The sequence below is a fragment of the Haemaphysalis longicornis genome, unplaced genomic scaffold, assembly GCF_048455015.1.
Source record: "Haemaphysalis longicornis isolate Haplotype H1 unplaced genomic scaffold, Haemaphysalis longicornis Haplotype H1 scaffold_1, whole genome shotgun sequence".
Taxonomy (NCBI): domain Eukaryota; kingdom Metazoa; phylum Arthropoda; class Arachnida; order Ixodida; family Ixodidae; genus Haemaphysalis; species Haemaphysalis longicornis.
Genome location: NW_027526203.1, coordinates 181334518 through 181350782, shown reverse-complemented (window position 1 = coordinate 181350782; position 16265 = coordinate 181334518). Strand labels below are relative to the sequence as shown.

At 46.9% G+C, this 16265-nt stretch overlaps 1 protein-coding gene across 1 annotated transcript in view; it reads right to left on the bottom strand.

The window, feature by feature from the left end:
• LOC144139834 (uncharacterized) overlaps positions 1-16265 on the bottom strand; it is a 246134-nt gene that overhangs the window by 17200 nt on the left and 212669 nt on the right. Inside the window, exon 2 of the mRNA XM_077672085.1 lies at positions 3638-3718. Within this exon, the coding sequence (XP_077528211.1) occupies positions 3638-3686 (49 nt within the window). The 5' untranslated portion in view covers positions 3687-3718. The remainder of the gene's footprint in view (positions 1-3637; positions 3719-16265) is intronic.

The following is a 16265-nucleotide window of genomic DNA, read 5'->3' as shown; positions in this document are numbered from 1 at the left end:
AGAAAATGACTGACGATTGGTTGCAGAAATATGGAAGCTTACGAACAGCCGTGCACAGCCGGCCTATCGTGCGAAATCCGCCACCTATCATGTTCAGTGCGTTTGGCGCGCTTGAGGGCGATGTCACAGGCTTGAATTGCCGTATATAAAGTCCTCTAAAGAATAAAGACGAACACATACACAAAGGAGGGCAAAGAGTGTGCGCACAGATGCGCGAAATAAACACCACCGCGTGATCGTTGCGAGCCTTAAAGCTGACTATGCCCTATATATGCGCAGGTCAGTGAACGCAAGCGGCTCTCATTGTTGCGGCCTTTCACTAGGGACGACGGTCCGGTCAGTGACCTTACAGGCGCACTTCTGAGGCAGCAGTCGATTGTCTGGCTTTCTTAGCGCCATTCCTTGTGCTTCGTTACCTACGCCGTCAGATGTTTTCTTTATGCGCAAACGCATAGCAGGTGCCTGGTTGCCTTTGTGTGAAAGTCGAGGGCAGCGTTGTGGGCCTTTCGGATGGGGAAGAGGCGAGTAATGCATGGACGCAACTTTCAGCCGCGCCCAGTCCAAGCCCCCTACCCCGTGTTTTAAGCTAATAGAGGAACAAATAACGCCATTAAACGGGAAGCTGTAAACCGGCGCTCCGCGGGGAGCGGGGCGGGGTGTCAGCCCGACTGGGTTGAGTCACAGAAATGATACACAAAAACAGTCAGCCACTTATCGCTTGGTTGTTAAGATAACTACAGAGAATGGCTGCGCAGGGCAGAAATTGCTGAACAAAAGTGCACGCGAGAAATGTCAATAAGAACGTTTATAGATAAAGGTGCTGAAGGTGACTTTACTGTAAGTTCACTGAGCCTGCCATTCCCTCGGACAAGAATGGCAGTTCATTTATAGTTTCCCCCAAAATTTTTTAGAAATACTAGAAATTTGTTGTAATTCGCCGCGTGGGCTACGCGGCAAAGACATTGCGCTGCTGGAAGCGACGTCGCGGGTTTGTTTCACAGCTGAGGAGCTCTTTTTCATATTGAGGCGATAATCAGAAGTCCAGTGTGTACGTGGCGACCGCTAAAGTTCCCCAGGTCGTCTGAGTTTATTCCGTAGCCAGTTACTACGTCGCGACTCGCAGCACAGGAACTTGGGCGAGAAAAATGCCATTTTAATATTTTAATTGGACAGTTCGTCACACGCTACGATTGGTCACCCCACCGCACATCGACAAGGCAGCATTCCGCGACGCGACTGTTTGCCACCAAATCTACCGGGTCAGAATTCTGGCAGGTCCAAAACTTTCCGTTTTCGTTTTAACATGCTGCAAAATTTACAGTGTCATGACTGTATCACCTGGAAGGCCCTCACATACTAAGCATCCTGCAATAATAATAGCAACGTCATGGCTTTCAGTTGATGATTTGATTTATCGTGTAATATTTTCATCACGCTCCAAGCGCTAATGCTGTTTTTATCTGTAAATAACAACACTCGTAAAGCCAGTTCTCCGCTTCCTTGCCCACGAGACAATCGCGCTGTCACCAGGACAGCGTGGACATGAATCAAGAGTTCTAAACTAGTTGTTATTTCGTGCGCTATTGCAACCACTTTTAACCAAACGAATTAATAGACCCAGGTTGCTTGACGGTGCTGGCAGCCGGATATTATGATACAGTTTTGGGAAATAAAAAGCAGTACGCGTTGGTTGAGCACGTAATGCAACGATCTTCGGGTCGCCATTTGCTGGCGAAGAGACCGCGGTAGTGTGGCCAAATTTATGTAGGCTCTGGCCATATACCACTTCCAGCATTGAAAACATTGTGATTGCTTTAAAGAGGCACAAGGAAATATCGGCGGGTTGTACTGTGACCCCGACATCGTCGTGCGGCGGGACAGCTCTCAGGGGAGCAATGTCGTCATTCCAAGAAGAAATAACCCGGGGAGATGTGGAAATCCGGACGAAATAGCGTTAAGGGAAACACAGCAAATAAAAGAGATTCTGTTTTTTTTTTTTTTTCATCGATTGTGTCTGAAGCAGCCAGCTCAGAAAGGAAACAGCCAAAGAGATTCCTAAGCAGCTGGCTCTGTGCACGTGCATGATGGAAGACGGACACCTTGTTAATATTGGTAGTACCTTGCGTATACGCTTTAGTCGTTCCCGGGAGGGTCAGTTCGTTACGCTAACACCGCTTTGTACATGAGTGCGTTCCGCTAGTGGGCGACTTTCGGTAGCATTCCGGCACTGAATGCCCAACAACATAGTTATTCCTATCAAGAGTGCATTTTGATCAAATTTATGATACGGTGCCAAGAGAGAATGTTCTGCACCATATATAGTAACGGCCATGGGATCATATAGTTGCTGACATACGCTCCCGTTACACCGCAGGGAATTCTGGCGAAATGCGCGCGTTATTCTGCTTTCCCAGAAGCAACGTATGAGAGCCAACATCTTTCATTCATCCCCGAAGACATGCCATCGGTCAATTTCGGCCATTCTCTACATCGCGGATCTGCGGGAGCACGCGCGTCGCCACCGAGCGCCAAGGCAACCGCACCCACACTTGTTCCTTTTCGACGGCAGGCCACGGGCTCTTTGAAACTCGGTATACAGAAGTCGCTACCATTACTGGTATCAGTATATCTCAAAAAATTATTTTGGTCGCTCAAGTGCGAGCACTCGACACGCCATTCTCGAACCCCGTTTGAGGACGTCTCCGTGGCCTTTCGCTCTCAGTGGGGAGCGACGGCGGTGTCCGATTGCGGGGCGCTTGTGCGGTTGCCCTCGGACGAGGCAGCTTTAGGAAACGAACCTGTCACGCCGTTCACTCGGATGCAGCGCGTGGGAAGCTTTGTCGGCGCAGCACTCAGCCGAATTAACTAAAATAAGATGAAGGCGCGGCCGTATATAGCAGTGCCTACTTTGGCTCAGCGGTACGTGTCGGTGAATGCGCCAGGGTTCGATCGAGAGGCTCATGAATATTTTGGCTCGCTCGAAAAGTACACAAAACGGCTTTTAGAGAGGACGAAAGGCAGAAAAAAAAAATGTAACGATTTTAAAAAAGTACGTCGGTCGGCACCGAAGCAGGTGCAACTTAAACTGCGCCTGCGCCGCCCGGGCCGGCAGAAGACGGATAGGGAACGAGAAGGGAAAAAGTTTAGGCAGGCGCGTATCGAACAAAAAGATTTATTCCATTGGACGGAAGAGCCTTTTAAAGCTCGATGGCTTCGCTCCCTCGTAAAGCTGGTCCCATTGCAAAAGTACCTGGGTCAGACGGGAGACCAGTTTTCAAAGAGGTCCTAAAAAATGTAGACGAAAGGAAGGGAGCTCCGCCAACGAGTGCGCGAAGTACAAATCATATGCGATGAACCCAGTCCTAAACTACGGACTCGAAGTGTTCCTGTTCACTATTTAGCGACTGAATGAATTCGGTATGCTGCGGGTTATAGCTGGCTGGGATTTACTTTCCTCACTCTTTTCATTGCCCTATCTTTCTATGTTAAGCGCCGCTTTAACTTGTTCGCTTGTTGCCCTCCTTATTTATACATTTTTTTCAGATGTAGAGTACGAATACGCTCTGTGCGCCGTTCATAACGCGCATTGGAACGCTTTCGATATTTTGTACTTCGTTCAAGTTTTGGAGCAACTCACTGTTCGTGGCGAGGGCGTAGAAGAGGATGAAGGAAAGGTGGGGAAACATCTCTTCGTATCCGAGGTCACTGCGCTGAATTCCTGCGAGAAACAACGTTCAGAGATTGATTAGACACCACAAGTTTATATTTTTTCTCAGGCAGCCTGATAAGCGGTATTTTAATTTTGTCACATCTCACGTGCGAAGCTTTAAACTAGTTCCAGGGATTAGGACGTATTTTATCGTCATAATCGTTTTGCCGTCATAATCGTTTTGCCGTCCTACCAACAGATAAAAACTTTCTTTTTATGAGTGTTTTTCAGTGCATGTATTACTCTTGATGCCCATTGTTCATTATGTTCACTTGTCTTCTTGTTAACCCTGCCTTTACCATGCATCTTGCCATGTCTTTGATACTACTTGTGTTGGATATATTTGTGTTGGATTCTTACGTAAGAATTTTTTCTTCTATTGGTACACGAGCTGTGTGTAAGTATTCAACTGTTTTTGCTTACACCAAGAACTGCACTACTGCTTTGTTTCTTGCTACCTGGTCGTGGCTACCCTTGTTCATTGTAAGGTTTAACGCGCCGCCGCAACGCAGGCGATGAGGCGGCCGTAGTGGAGGACTCCGGATTAATTTTGACCACCTGGGGATCTTTAACGTGCGGCGAAATCTCGTACGCACGTGCGTTTTTGCTTTTAGCCTCCATCAGAAAAGCGGCCGCCACGGCCGGGAATCGAACCTGCGTCCTCGTGCTCAGCAGCGCAACGCCTTAGCCACTGAGCCACTGCGGCGGGTCTTCGCTACCCTTGTTGCCGATGTAGCTCAGGGGAAGGGAGCGTCGTCAAGCAGCTAAGCTACGGCTTGCTTTCCCTCCTCCTCAGCCATCTAATTTACTTGTCTAGAAATAAACTTGAAACTTGAAACTTATTCTGGTACTTTTGTTTGCTCAGCTGTCGACACCAACGGTTCTCTGTCATCTTGAACTTACTGTAGGCTTCTTTCCCCATTCAGCTTGGGAACCAAAGTGAAAGTTCGGTTTGGTCAAAGCCTCGGAATGAAATTCCTTCGATGCATTTCTTCACATCGATTTCGGAGCTGAACTAGATGGTTTCCCAGAAGTCTAGTATTTACTTCGTCCAGTAAATATAAATTTTTTCAATGATTTCTTCTCCGCCCGTAAAATGGTACGCCACCCACTTCCAACTTCACACTTCGTTATGGCAGATTGGGTTAAGTCCACTCTCTAACCTACCCTTTCTTTCCCGGAGGTCTCCTCCACACCTGCGGGTACTGCCACTCTGTGATATCGCTCAATGCCTAGAAACACAGCAACCTCGCAAAGAGCGCGTAAAATTATGACGTGTAAATAGCCGGACACAAGTGGAAAAAACAACGAGAGAGAGAGAGAGAGAGAGAATAAACATCTTTAATTGCGAGCTCGATAGTGTAAGTGAGAGCACCGGCCCTGCGGTGGGCGTCCGCTTGACCTCCTGGTCTTTGCAGGTTGCTCGTGCCCTCTCTATCAGAATGCGCTGGGTTCAGAGGTCCGAGCTGGCCAACAACGAAGAGATTTACTTACAGGTCGACCAGTACACTGGCCTTCACGAAAGTGAGGTACAAACCGACGGCACACTGTTTGAAGATACATAGAGGAAGAGAGAGAGAGAGAGCGAGAGCGAGAGAGAGAGAGAGAGAGAGAGAGAGAGAGAGAGAGAGAGAGAGAGAGAGAGAGAGAGAGAGAGAGAGAGAGAGAGAGAGAGAGAGAGAGAGAGGTTCTGAGAGACCTACCATCCGGGTAGCGATTGTGTGGTGAAGTAGTTATTACATCCAGAAAGCGAAAGAGGGGGAGATTTTAAGTGGATGTGCAAGCATGTCCATGCATCCATGAGCAGAAAATGAAAGAAATAGAAACACGATACAAAAAAAAAAATCGAGCTATGGCATACCCGTGTCAAGGTCACCTATTTCGAACCCCTACTTTGGACCGATACACCACGAACAGCAGCAAGGGGTGAATAGAAGTGAACAAAAAATTCACATATGAAAGAACATTTTTACGATGCGGAAGACGTCTGGAAAGGTGGTTAGGAATAAACAGGCCAGGGCGAAAAATACAGCAAGAAAGAGAAGGAAACCCGGACACATACGCCCATAGAGAACGTTCGTACAGTGTGAAAAGTTACAATTGTACAATGACCCGCCGCGGTGGCTCAGTGGCTAAGGCGTTGCGCTGCTGAGCACGAGGTCGCGGGTTCGATTTCCGCCCTCGGCGGCCGCTTTTCTGATGGAGGCGAAAAGCAAAAACGCCCGTGTGTGCGAGATTTCGGCGCACGTTAAAGATCCCCAGGTGGTCAAAATTAATCTGGAGCCCTCCACTACGGCGCGCGTCATCGCCTGCGTTGCGTCGGCGCATTAAACCCTACAATCAATCAATACAATTGTACAATGCAGAGACAGCCTTCTGCTCCAAACAATACGTTCTGCGACTGTCTGGCCAGATTTGGTTGGTAAAGTCCCCATGCTACAAATACGGAGACGATAACACCGATGCACTTAAAGGGTCCTGAAGATAAAATACAACTTTGTTTAATTCGAAACATCTCTTCTTCCGTACCCCACCCAGATCCCTTCCAGCTGCGAAAGACGTTTTTTTAACCTTAAAAAAAAGGAAAGAAGAAAAAAAAAATTTCAAATTTCACGCCTCAGTGACGTGTTATGGGCAGAAGTGACGTCAGATCGGCCAGCACTAAAAGCATAATTTTCAGTGTGTTAGCTGCACGTTAGCATTCAAGTGATGCGACAAATCGGAGCTAAAGGCCCCACTACAATCACCCAGTCATGTGCCTTAGCGATGCTTTAGGTCGGCCGCCGCCAATCGCACGAACAAGTTTCTGTGACGAAGCAGAAAAGTTGCCGGAAGGCGGCTACGGAGGCGCCACTGCTTCACGGGATTTTAGGGCGCAGCCCTTTGGCGGCCGTCTCTGAGCTGAGCCGGTTGTCGGCGTAACCGAGGGAACGATGGCCTGTACCGACGAGTTAAAGAGAAAGCGAACGATGAAAGAAAGCAAAAAAGGAGAGTGTCGCGAACTTCGGAGGGGAGGGCGGTTCGCCGTGGCGGCGCGAGCCAGCGCTCTCCGAAAAAGCGCGGTGGGGGAGGGGAGCGCCACGCTCGGCGAGAACGAGATGGGGACATGCGCGTGACTATGATGCGCGTTCACCAGTTCACGGTCCCTTCCTGAGACGCACTTCGCGACGCCGCCGCAGAGGTTCACCGTCGAGAGAACCCACGAGTGAGTGCTGCCTCAAGGCACTGATGCTGAGCCCAAATATCGCATTAGGGAGTATCGTAATCGCCAGCCAATTTTTTAAAGCAAAGCTTTCTACCTCTACCAGCCAACGATTCCTTTGTTGCGTACGGGACAAGAAATTCCGAACGCGGATGGGGAAGGCGGTTTTCACTCCCTGGGCACACTGGCGCGGCGATAGGGCGCTATTACCAAGCGTTCCCCGCGCGAAGCTGCCTTAATCACACAGGCGGGCGCGTTGGAGGGACGGCTTTGTCGTCTGCTTTAGCGACGGTTGTTTTGGGTCAGTTCTGGCGTGCTTCGCGTCCATTGCGCGCTTCCTTCGCACGGCTTGATTAACTTGGTCGACAGCACCTCCTGGGTAACCCGTACCCGACGGAATTAAGTGGTCGTACGGCAAAGAATTGGTTTTCCGGGCGGGAAAACAAAATGTAGAGATTACATACAGACATCTGGCCGCTAAACAAACACTACCTTTTGCGCACTGCTTGCCACGAATGGGAATCCGTTTTCTAGATTGAATACCAATTCGTTTGTGTTTTAACACGTATTACAAAAGGCGAAAGGAGCAACTGGATCTGATAAATAGCGATTATAAAAGGTCCTTCAGCTCCCTCGCAATTCTAAAGCTTACTAAAGTAACTAGTTTTAATCGGCATAAACGGAAACCACAAAGCTCACATGCTGAATCGTTACGGTATCTGCGCTTCTGTCGTGCGGTGGTGTAGCCCCTAGCTAGCACATAAGGATGGCTAGGTTCCGCTGTCTCACCCTTAGAAAGACGCTCCTCTCCATTTTCTTTCTGCCGACGCACGGCCGGGCTACAGCGGCGGCGTCGTCCGCCGCTCTAGACCGGCCGTGGCCGACGCTTTTGCGTGCGGACGCCGCCCTTGCGAATTCTAGGTAATGGCTTGCAGAATCTCTGGTTTCGCTCTTTGTAAAGCCACGTGTGTGAATTCAAGTGAAGTCGCATGGGCAATAGTTGTGGGTGTCGTTTGAAGTTTTGCTTTCCAACCACCTTCACAGCGTGGATTGGAGCCAATTTTTTAACGCGATAGCGTTATTAGGCTCATTTTTAGATTTCCCCATGGCTCCTATCCGTCTGCTATCAAGCCGTGCTCATCAGGCGTCCACGGAAATACGTCACCGCTGCCACCCGGAAGCTACAACTTAGGCAGCAATATTCAAGGGATCCGCTGAATGTGTAATGTGGCGCAACGGTAACAGAAGTTTGGAAAGAAGGACAATGATACCATAGAGTTTCATTTCATACTAATATATACTAGAGGGAAATCTGGCGCCACTGTCTAGGGGAGCCGCGCCTCGTCGAGTGTTGCGACATCTACCGGGCAGGCACGTTCCACTTGTCCTTGGCATGACTTATGAACAAGCTGAAAAGTTGCCTTTGGCTGCAAAAAAGCAACAACATTTCCGTAGAAGATTCATCAAATTCGTTTTGTTATTATAGAATTGAACTTCCAAAAAGAACAATTTGTCAGTCATTATGTAGAAGCTTCAGGCACGATGTACAAGAAAAAAAATGTTACGTTTGTTTTCTTAATTTTGGCTTTGAGACAAAAAAGAAGCCATAGGGCTAGCTAAGCCCAGTAGGCGAGGAACGTCGCTAGCGGCAATGGCACCGCCCACGGCGGCCCGAGACTGCAGCGACAGATTTCCCTCTGTGTATATTATTAGTATGAAACTGTATGAATGATACAACTTCGGATACGAAGGAAAGGTCACACGTTTTCAGCAGGTGCCGCGCCTGTGCGGTAAAGTGTGTTTAATGCCCAGTCGGTGGTGGCATGCCCGGCAGACACGGTCGCCAGCCGTTTCCGCAACTTACGCCATCACACCAAAGTGTGTTTGCACCAGAAGATAAAAAAATACAAATTTCCGGTTATCCATGCCACGAAGCCATATGTGGGCTACGAGGCACGCCGTATCAGATGACACCGGAAGAATTTAATTAGACCACTTGGGGATCTTAACGTGCGCCGAAATCTCGAAACACTGGAGTTTTTGTTTCCTGTTGCCTTCAGGAAAACGGCCGCTGCGGCCGGGAATTGAACCCGCGCCCTTGGGATCAGCAGCTCATCGCCTCACCCACTGAGCCACCTCGGCGTGTTTTCTAGCGGGACTTATGGCGGCAACAACATTGCGTGATCTAACTATACCAGGGGGCAAAGGATTAACACCGGCACCGGAAGGCATATATTATAAGAACAAAATAACTAAAATAAAGCCCCCTATATAGCATCTAATCACATAAGTCTTCAAAATACTTTTCAGTATTTCGATGGTTCCGTCTCCGCTGCAAGCTCGGTTTGGCAAACTACAGATGGCGCCACGCGGCGAAGCAAAAATCACCCTAAAAATAGGTAGGGATGTCCTCCCATAGAACAGTCGCATAAGAAGGCTCGGCGTGGCTCTAGAGACAAGCGGTAGTACCAAACTCACAATCGCTCAAAACAAAACTTTAATCAATTGCCAACAAACAAAACGCCAAACCGAGAGCAAAGCAAGAAAAAGAGAAAAAGAAACGGTAAGACTCATGCAATTAGCGCCTACCGTGCCACAAATTTACCCGCACCGTAGAAAGTGCAAGGAACACCATCATCAAGACAGCATATAAGACAGTTCTCAACCTTGAAATTTTGACCGTGAGGTGAACTAACAAAGGGTGGACCACCAGGGTAAGAGAATTTACATGCATAGACGGGTGGTCTAGAAGAAGGGGGAGGTCATACTCTCGATGCAGGGATAAAATAACAATATTTGTAGCAAAGAATAGACTAGGGAAGCGCAGGACAAGAGCGGGTGAAGGTCAATGGGAGAGTCCTTCAGCCTGCAGTTGTCCTAAATAGGATGTTGGCTACAATGGCAATGAATAAGTCCTCAAGTTGTTTCTTTCTAACGGATTGCAAGAAAACGAAGAAACCACTCTCGTAACACCAAGACAGCGGACGGAAAAACAAAATCGCGAGGGGCCATCGTACCCCCCGACCGGCACCCTCCCCCCCCCCTTCCCCTTTGAAAAGAAACTACTCCACGCCATGACAGACATGGCACCAATCCAGCAACCACGTATAAAAAGCTCTCCTCTACCAATAATACGGATCCAATCCTACACAAGAAGAGACGATATGTAGGATCAAGTTCATTCGGGTAAGTTCCAATATCATGAGACCACACTATACACCGACTTCTGGATGTACAAAAGCACGGGGCCCCATTGTAGTGGTTGACTACTCTCGCAATATTCGTGACTGCGTCACCCTCCAACATACAAGAACAAACAAGTGGAAGTTGGAGCCATTCTTTTGGCAATCCCAATAGCGAAAGTATAAAATAGAAGCGTAAAATCATTACAGACTCTCAAAGGACATCATACTATTCTCAGCAGGCGATTACCTAAGCGATTCCGTACGTTATTCGCATCCACATCGGAAAAAGTTAAAAACGTCACCTGGACACCCGGACCCAACGGTGCAAGGAAACGACGCACTGGCCAAAAGACACATGAACTGACATACCGTGCTCCTTGAGACCACGACTACCGCACTGCCCTCCTCGAAAAACGTTAAAAACGAATCCTCGTCCTTTGCCTAGGAACGCGATCTTTCCCCTTGCTACATTGAAGTCTCAATGCCGAAGAATCACGAACTCTGTGGACGAAAAATCAACACAAGTATCTGGAAATCTATGCGCGTTAAGGTGTTCTGTGGGAACATCCGACAATAACTTAAAACTGTGCTGAAATAGGGGAAACATCCACCCTCTTGCACGCAACCTAACCATGTGCAAGGGTATGGATAGGGGAGAATAACTCAAACAAATAACATATTCCACTTCTTCGAGACATGGGAGGCAGCTTTGACCAGCGCGTTACCTCAATATCAGAGCGAGCTGATTGAGAGGGCAAGGGAAGAAGCTGCTGGATCTGGTGCCGTAGACAGGTTCTCCCTGTCATCTCTTTACCCCATTTTCCTACCACAACTATTCCTTCCTGAACAAAGATCTACTCTCTCTTTCTCTCACTCTTCGAAAAAAGCAAAATTGTTCTGCCCGGCGTAGACATCACAAAATAAACATTTCGATACACTGACACTGACGCATCCTCGCTAAAACTTACCAACACTTCGCATCCGCAATCTTTCACGCTCACATTTTAAGCCACAGAAGCGCAGAGGCCTTTGTCTCTCCAGGCCCACGGTGATTAAAACCCTCGTTGCCAGTCTTTCTCTTTCGATGACCTTTAATGCTGGTAAAGCATAGATCGGAAATGCAGCAACTGCGTATCAAAACGCTCCGTGGGAGTCGAAGTATCGCTATCGCGCCTTACATCTTAGGATCTAAACGTAGATGTCTCGGCAACTTTTTAGAGTTCAGACATAATTCTGATGTCATTTTTTATTTCCTGTGACGTTTCGTTGAAAAGTTATCAGGTGTGAAAAATATTGCAAACTGGGACTAAGTTGTCAAAAAACCCATTAAACATGTCATAGACAGTGTGTGTGTGTTGTGTCTGTGTTGTTTGTCTTTGTTGTGTTGTGTGTGGGTGTGTTGTGTTGTGTGTGCGTGTTTTGGGTATGTGCGTGTGTTGTGTGTGTGCGTTGTATATGTGTGTGCGTGTTGTGTGTGCGTTGTGTTGTGTGTGTGTTTTGTTGTGTGTGTTGCGTGTGTGTTGTGGGTGTCGTGTATTTGTTGGGTGTTGTGTTGTGTGTGTGTGTGTGTGCGTGCGTGCGTGCGTGCGTGCGTGCGTGCGCGCGCGCGCGCGCAGAGGTGTGTGCTGCCTTGCTGTTTCCGATTAAGATAACGAAGCCGATCGGTTAAGGAAAGTCGGTCTTCCTCTTGACATCATTAGAAACGCTTGCCTCGCGCTGCTGTGCTCACCAAACATTTGCGTTGACGAGCAAATTATTCCCTTCACCGGTAAGTGCCCAGTTAAGCAGTTCGATCCTGGGAAGTCCTACCGGATAGGCCTGAAGAACTATCTTGCCAAGCCCTTAAGGCATTGTTTTAGATTTTGAAATCTTTCAGGTGAAAGGAAGCCTCGCAAAAAAGAAACAATATGTTATGGGTGCTGCTTGTCTCCATTTTCCACCATCATCTAAAGAATTTCGACGGGCAGAGGCATCGGCGGCATCTCAAAAGATTTTTTTATTTATTTGCAATAAAAAAATCCCAGGTCATCTCCACTAACGTGAAACCTGGGGAGGGGCGAAGCATGCAGTGTATAGATGTATTCTTGGGGGCGTGGCATTTTTTCCAACGGAGGTGAAATCGTTGGGAGGTAGAAGTATACAGCTTTGCTGTAAAAGACTTGTCTTTGATGCACGAAGCTGTCTAGCGCGAGGCGTAAACGAGTGTCCCGGTGTTTTAGCACCATGACTACATGAGACGACGATTACGTCGACGACGACAGGAGAAGCCAACAGCCCCAGCCCCTAAGGGCCTTCGCCCCTAAAAGAACCATAATTTCAATAGAAATCAAGAGCAAATTAAAATAATGGGTCCTGCCAAATGTAGTCACAAAGGGTCAACATTGTCCTGGCGTTCAACCTCTTGCACATCGAATTTACTACTGAGTGAAATGAAGAGGAAAACAGAGAAGTCTAGGCAGAAATATCGGTGGTGGATGATATCTTAGTTTTTCGTGAGCTCGTAAAACGAAATCAACAGTGCCACAATATTTTGAATCAAGTGAGAAGGATTTGCTTTGGCGTCGTCGATAGAAAACCTGTTTACTGAAAAACGCCATTTTGTTTGTTTGTATGAGCGCAATCTCGCACCTACAGTTGCATGAAACACAGACAGATTGCACCACCAGTCTTTACTCTAGCTTTGAGAGACTGTCACCGTTTCCTTAATTGAGTGCTCTGTGAGAAGATATGGGGAGTCGACTCAAGCGAGCTAACAACCCCGCCGAGTGTACAGGGCACAGGTGACGAAGGGGGTGGCCGTCTGATGAGCGGCTTTCGCCGACCAGAGCGGCAAGAATGAGTCAGAGCCTTGAACTAATCAAGAGAAAGACTTATATTGAAACAGGCAAAACACTGTACAAGCACGAGGACATGTAACGTTAACGAGAGGTGGCTTAGAACGAATACAAATGCGCGAAACTTTCCACAATTGGACAAAATGATACAATCAGGAGCATTAACAAATGGATATTACGAAGTAGAGCAGTTAATTAAAAAGAAAAACAAACAGTTCGATGCATATGAGAGACAGAGTCCCACAATATCCCCCGACCGGGCCGGACGACACACCGCTGTCGGAGGCAATTCGGCTACCTGTGAAGCGTGGCTTCGTCGGCCAGGCCGTCCGAGACGATCGCGGTGATTCGAGGCCCGGGAGTACGTTGGAGTCCTCCAGGGCGCGGGTCGCCGATGGTGGTGCACACACGGGCAGGAGCCGTTGTAACATCACGACGTCCAAACGTAGCTAATTTGCTTCGGCGCAGATTCTTTTTTTATAACTGCGCCGGCGCGGAGAGAGAGGGCACAACACACAACGCGCCAGCCGCCGTCGAGCGCACAACTTCCCTCTTTCTCCCTTCTGGAATCATCGGCGCACCTTAGCACTGGCAAAACTACGCTTTCCCCCTCGAAACAACTCGAAGCTTCGGTGAAAGTTGAGCTGCGGAGATTTTATTTTGGTACTGTCTTGCCGGCAAGCCGGCGAGTAAGCGGCGTTACCGCCGCTTCGTTCGAGAGAGTTCCAGGGTTTTCCTGGGGCGAATAGAACCGAAACTGAATGAATCGGACGACTGTAACAAGAATTAGGCGCTGTACAATAATATGAAAAAGGCTGTACGATATTTTTAGACGGCGTACGCTCGAGTTTGTGACAGAGAATGTTTTGGCTTCCAGCCAATTTTGTTTACAAAGCACTGAAATCTGAATGTGCAATATGTTGCACACGGGGTATTAATATATGTATTATATATATATATATATAAATATATATATATATATATATATATATATATATATATACGGTTAGTAGAGACAGGGACACACGAGAAAGACGTAGAAAATAGAAATAAGTTCACTGACGTTTCAGGGGACTTCCTTTCAGGAAGTCCTCTCCCTGAAACGTCACTAAACTTATTTCTATTTTCTACGTCTTTCAAAGGAAGTCCTCTTCCTGAAACGTCAGTAAACTTATTTCTATTTTCTACGTCTTTCTCGTGTGTCCCTGTCTCTACTAACCTTATTTTTTCGCGCTCTGTGTGAGTTTTTACCGTTCAGACAATATGTATATATATATATATATATATATATATATATATATATATATATATATATATATACAAAAAGAAATTTCGGCAGTCCACATCGCCAAAGAAGGCATAGGGGAATGGTTAGAGTATTTTGTACCGCTAGTGACCTTACATTATTTTTTTTTTACGTGAGAAATAAAGAAACACGCGCCCAGAGTGGGGACTGAACCCACGCCCTATATATATATATATATATATATATATATATATATATATATATATATATATATAAGGTTAGTAGAGACAGTGACAAACGAGAAAGACTTAGAAAATAAAAATAAGTTTACTGACGTTTCAGGGAGAGGACTCTCCCTGAAACGTCAGTAAACTTATTTTTATTTTCTAAGTCTTTCTCGTTTGTCACTGTCTCTACTAACCTTATTTTTTTCGCGCTCTGTGTGAGTTTTTATCTTTTCAGTCTATATATATATATATATATATCAGGGTGTCGAACCGGAACCGAAACGAACTGAAAGCGGGAACTGATCCGGTATTTTTGCCGGAACTGAACCCGAACCCGAACCGTTATTTTTTGAGCACGCTGAACCCGAACCGGAACTGAGCCGAAAAAAATAACGGTTACCGGTTCATGCCAAAACGGTTCGACCCTCCGTTGTGGATATTGCACAGTCAATGCAATTCAGGCCTTTTTTTCTTTCACGTACCATCAACTGACCACTATCACGCTCTATGTAACAACAGGGGTAATGAATGAGCACAAATGTAGCAATGGTCTGTTGCTGCTGGAAGCGTGAGCGTAGTGCAAGCTGACCAAACGTAATGTCATTCTCGGCAGCTTGCAGGGGATATAAAACGACTTTGCCCTTCCCCAGCTGCGACTTTATTGGAGCAACCAGTCTGCAGGAGTGCTCCACTGCGCAACAGCGAAAGCCTACACCCGATGTGTGCCAACTTTTTGCATTTCATAATTTGTTTAAAAGGTCCGACACCTGCAAATTGTGAATACTTGACATGTGTGACCGCAGGAGCTGCTCAGTGGCTAAGCCGTTTGCTGCTGACCACCAGTGGCGTCGATCTCCATTCCCCACGACCGTTTTACTGAAGTAGATCGAAATCCAGAACGTCCGTGTATCTAGATTTTGATCGACGTTTAATATCACCAGCTGGTTAAAATAAGTCTGCCGGCCTGCAACATAAGCTGCGCCTCGGAGCAGAGATAAAGCACAGGGCATCAAATGCTCCAGTTAAAAAAAAAATGAGTTTACACGAAAAAAAAACAAAACAGAATAGGCGAATCACGTCGTTTTAAAACATTATGCAAAAAGTAAGTAAAACCGAATAAGTAAAAAAACACCAAAACGTGGATATTGGTCTATACTTTTCTTTGCCCTGCCTTTCACAACCAAATGTGTCATCAATGCGAAGGAAGTGAGTACCGTGGTCAGTTTTTGAGGACAGTACAGTGGACAAGTTCCGTTTTTTACAGATACAAATAACAACAGATATGTCAGGGAAAACTGTTAAGGTGCGCACTTAATGCCTTGGCAAGAAACCAGCCCTCGACCTTGATTTGGAAGCAGAAACAGTAATAAAGCAGATGGCACGTGCAGAAAGGCAGGCCGGTACCTCACACTGCCCCATTGGCCCAGCGATCATCTTTTCTGCTTGTTCTGCAGTTTTGTCTCTTTCAGATCTGCTTTTAAAGACGATAGTCTTTCTTGGGCTACTTAAGCCAAGAAATTTTGGTCTGTCTGTATGTCTGTCTGTCTGTCCGTGTGTCTGTCTGTGACTCGATACAGCCACCCGGCCAAAGCAAAACAATGCCTGCGCAATAGTCTTATATAGTCACAGCTAAATCTACCCGTCTATGTCCGGTGTAATGTTCATACTTGTCAACATTGTTGAAGAAAAACAAGACTTTACGCAAATATGAAACAACAAATCAATACAGAAGTGATATTAGCAGTGTTCCTTCATAAAAATATCAAACATGCTTGACTTTTTCGAAATTAAATACTTCATCAACTGCAGAAAAAGAATTCACTCCGCCGTCGCCTGCTGTCGCCCGCGCCACTATAGCTTCT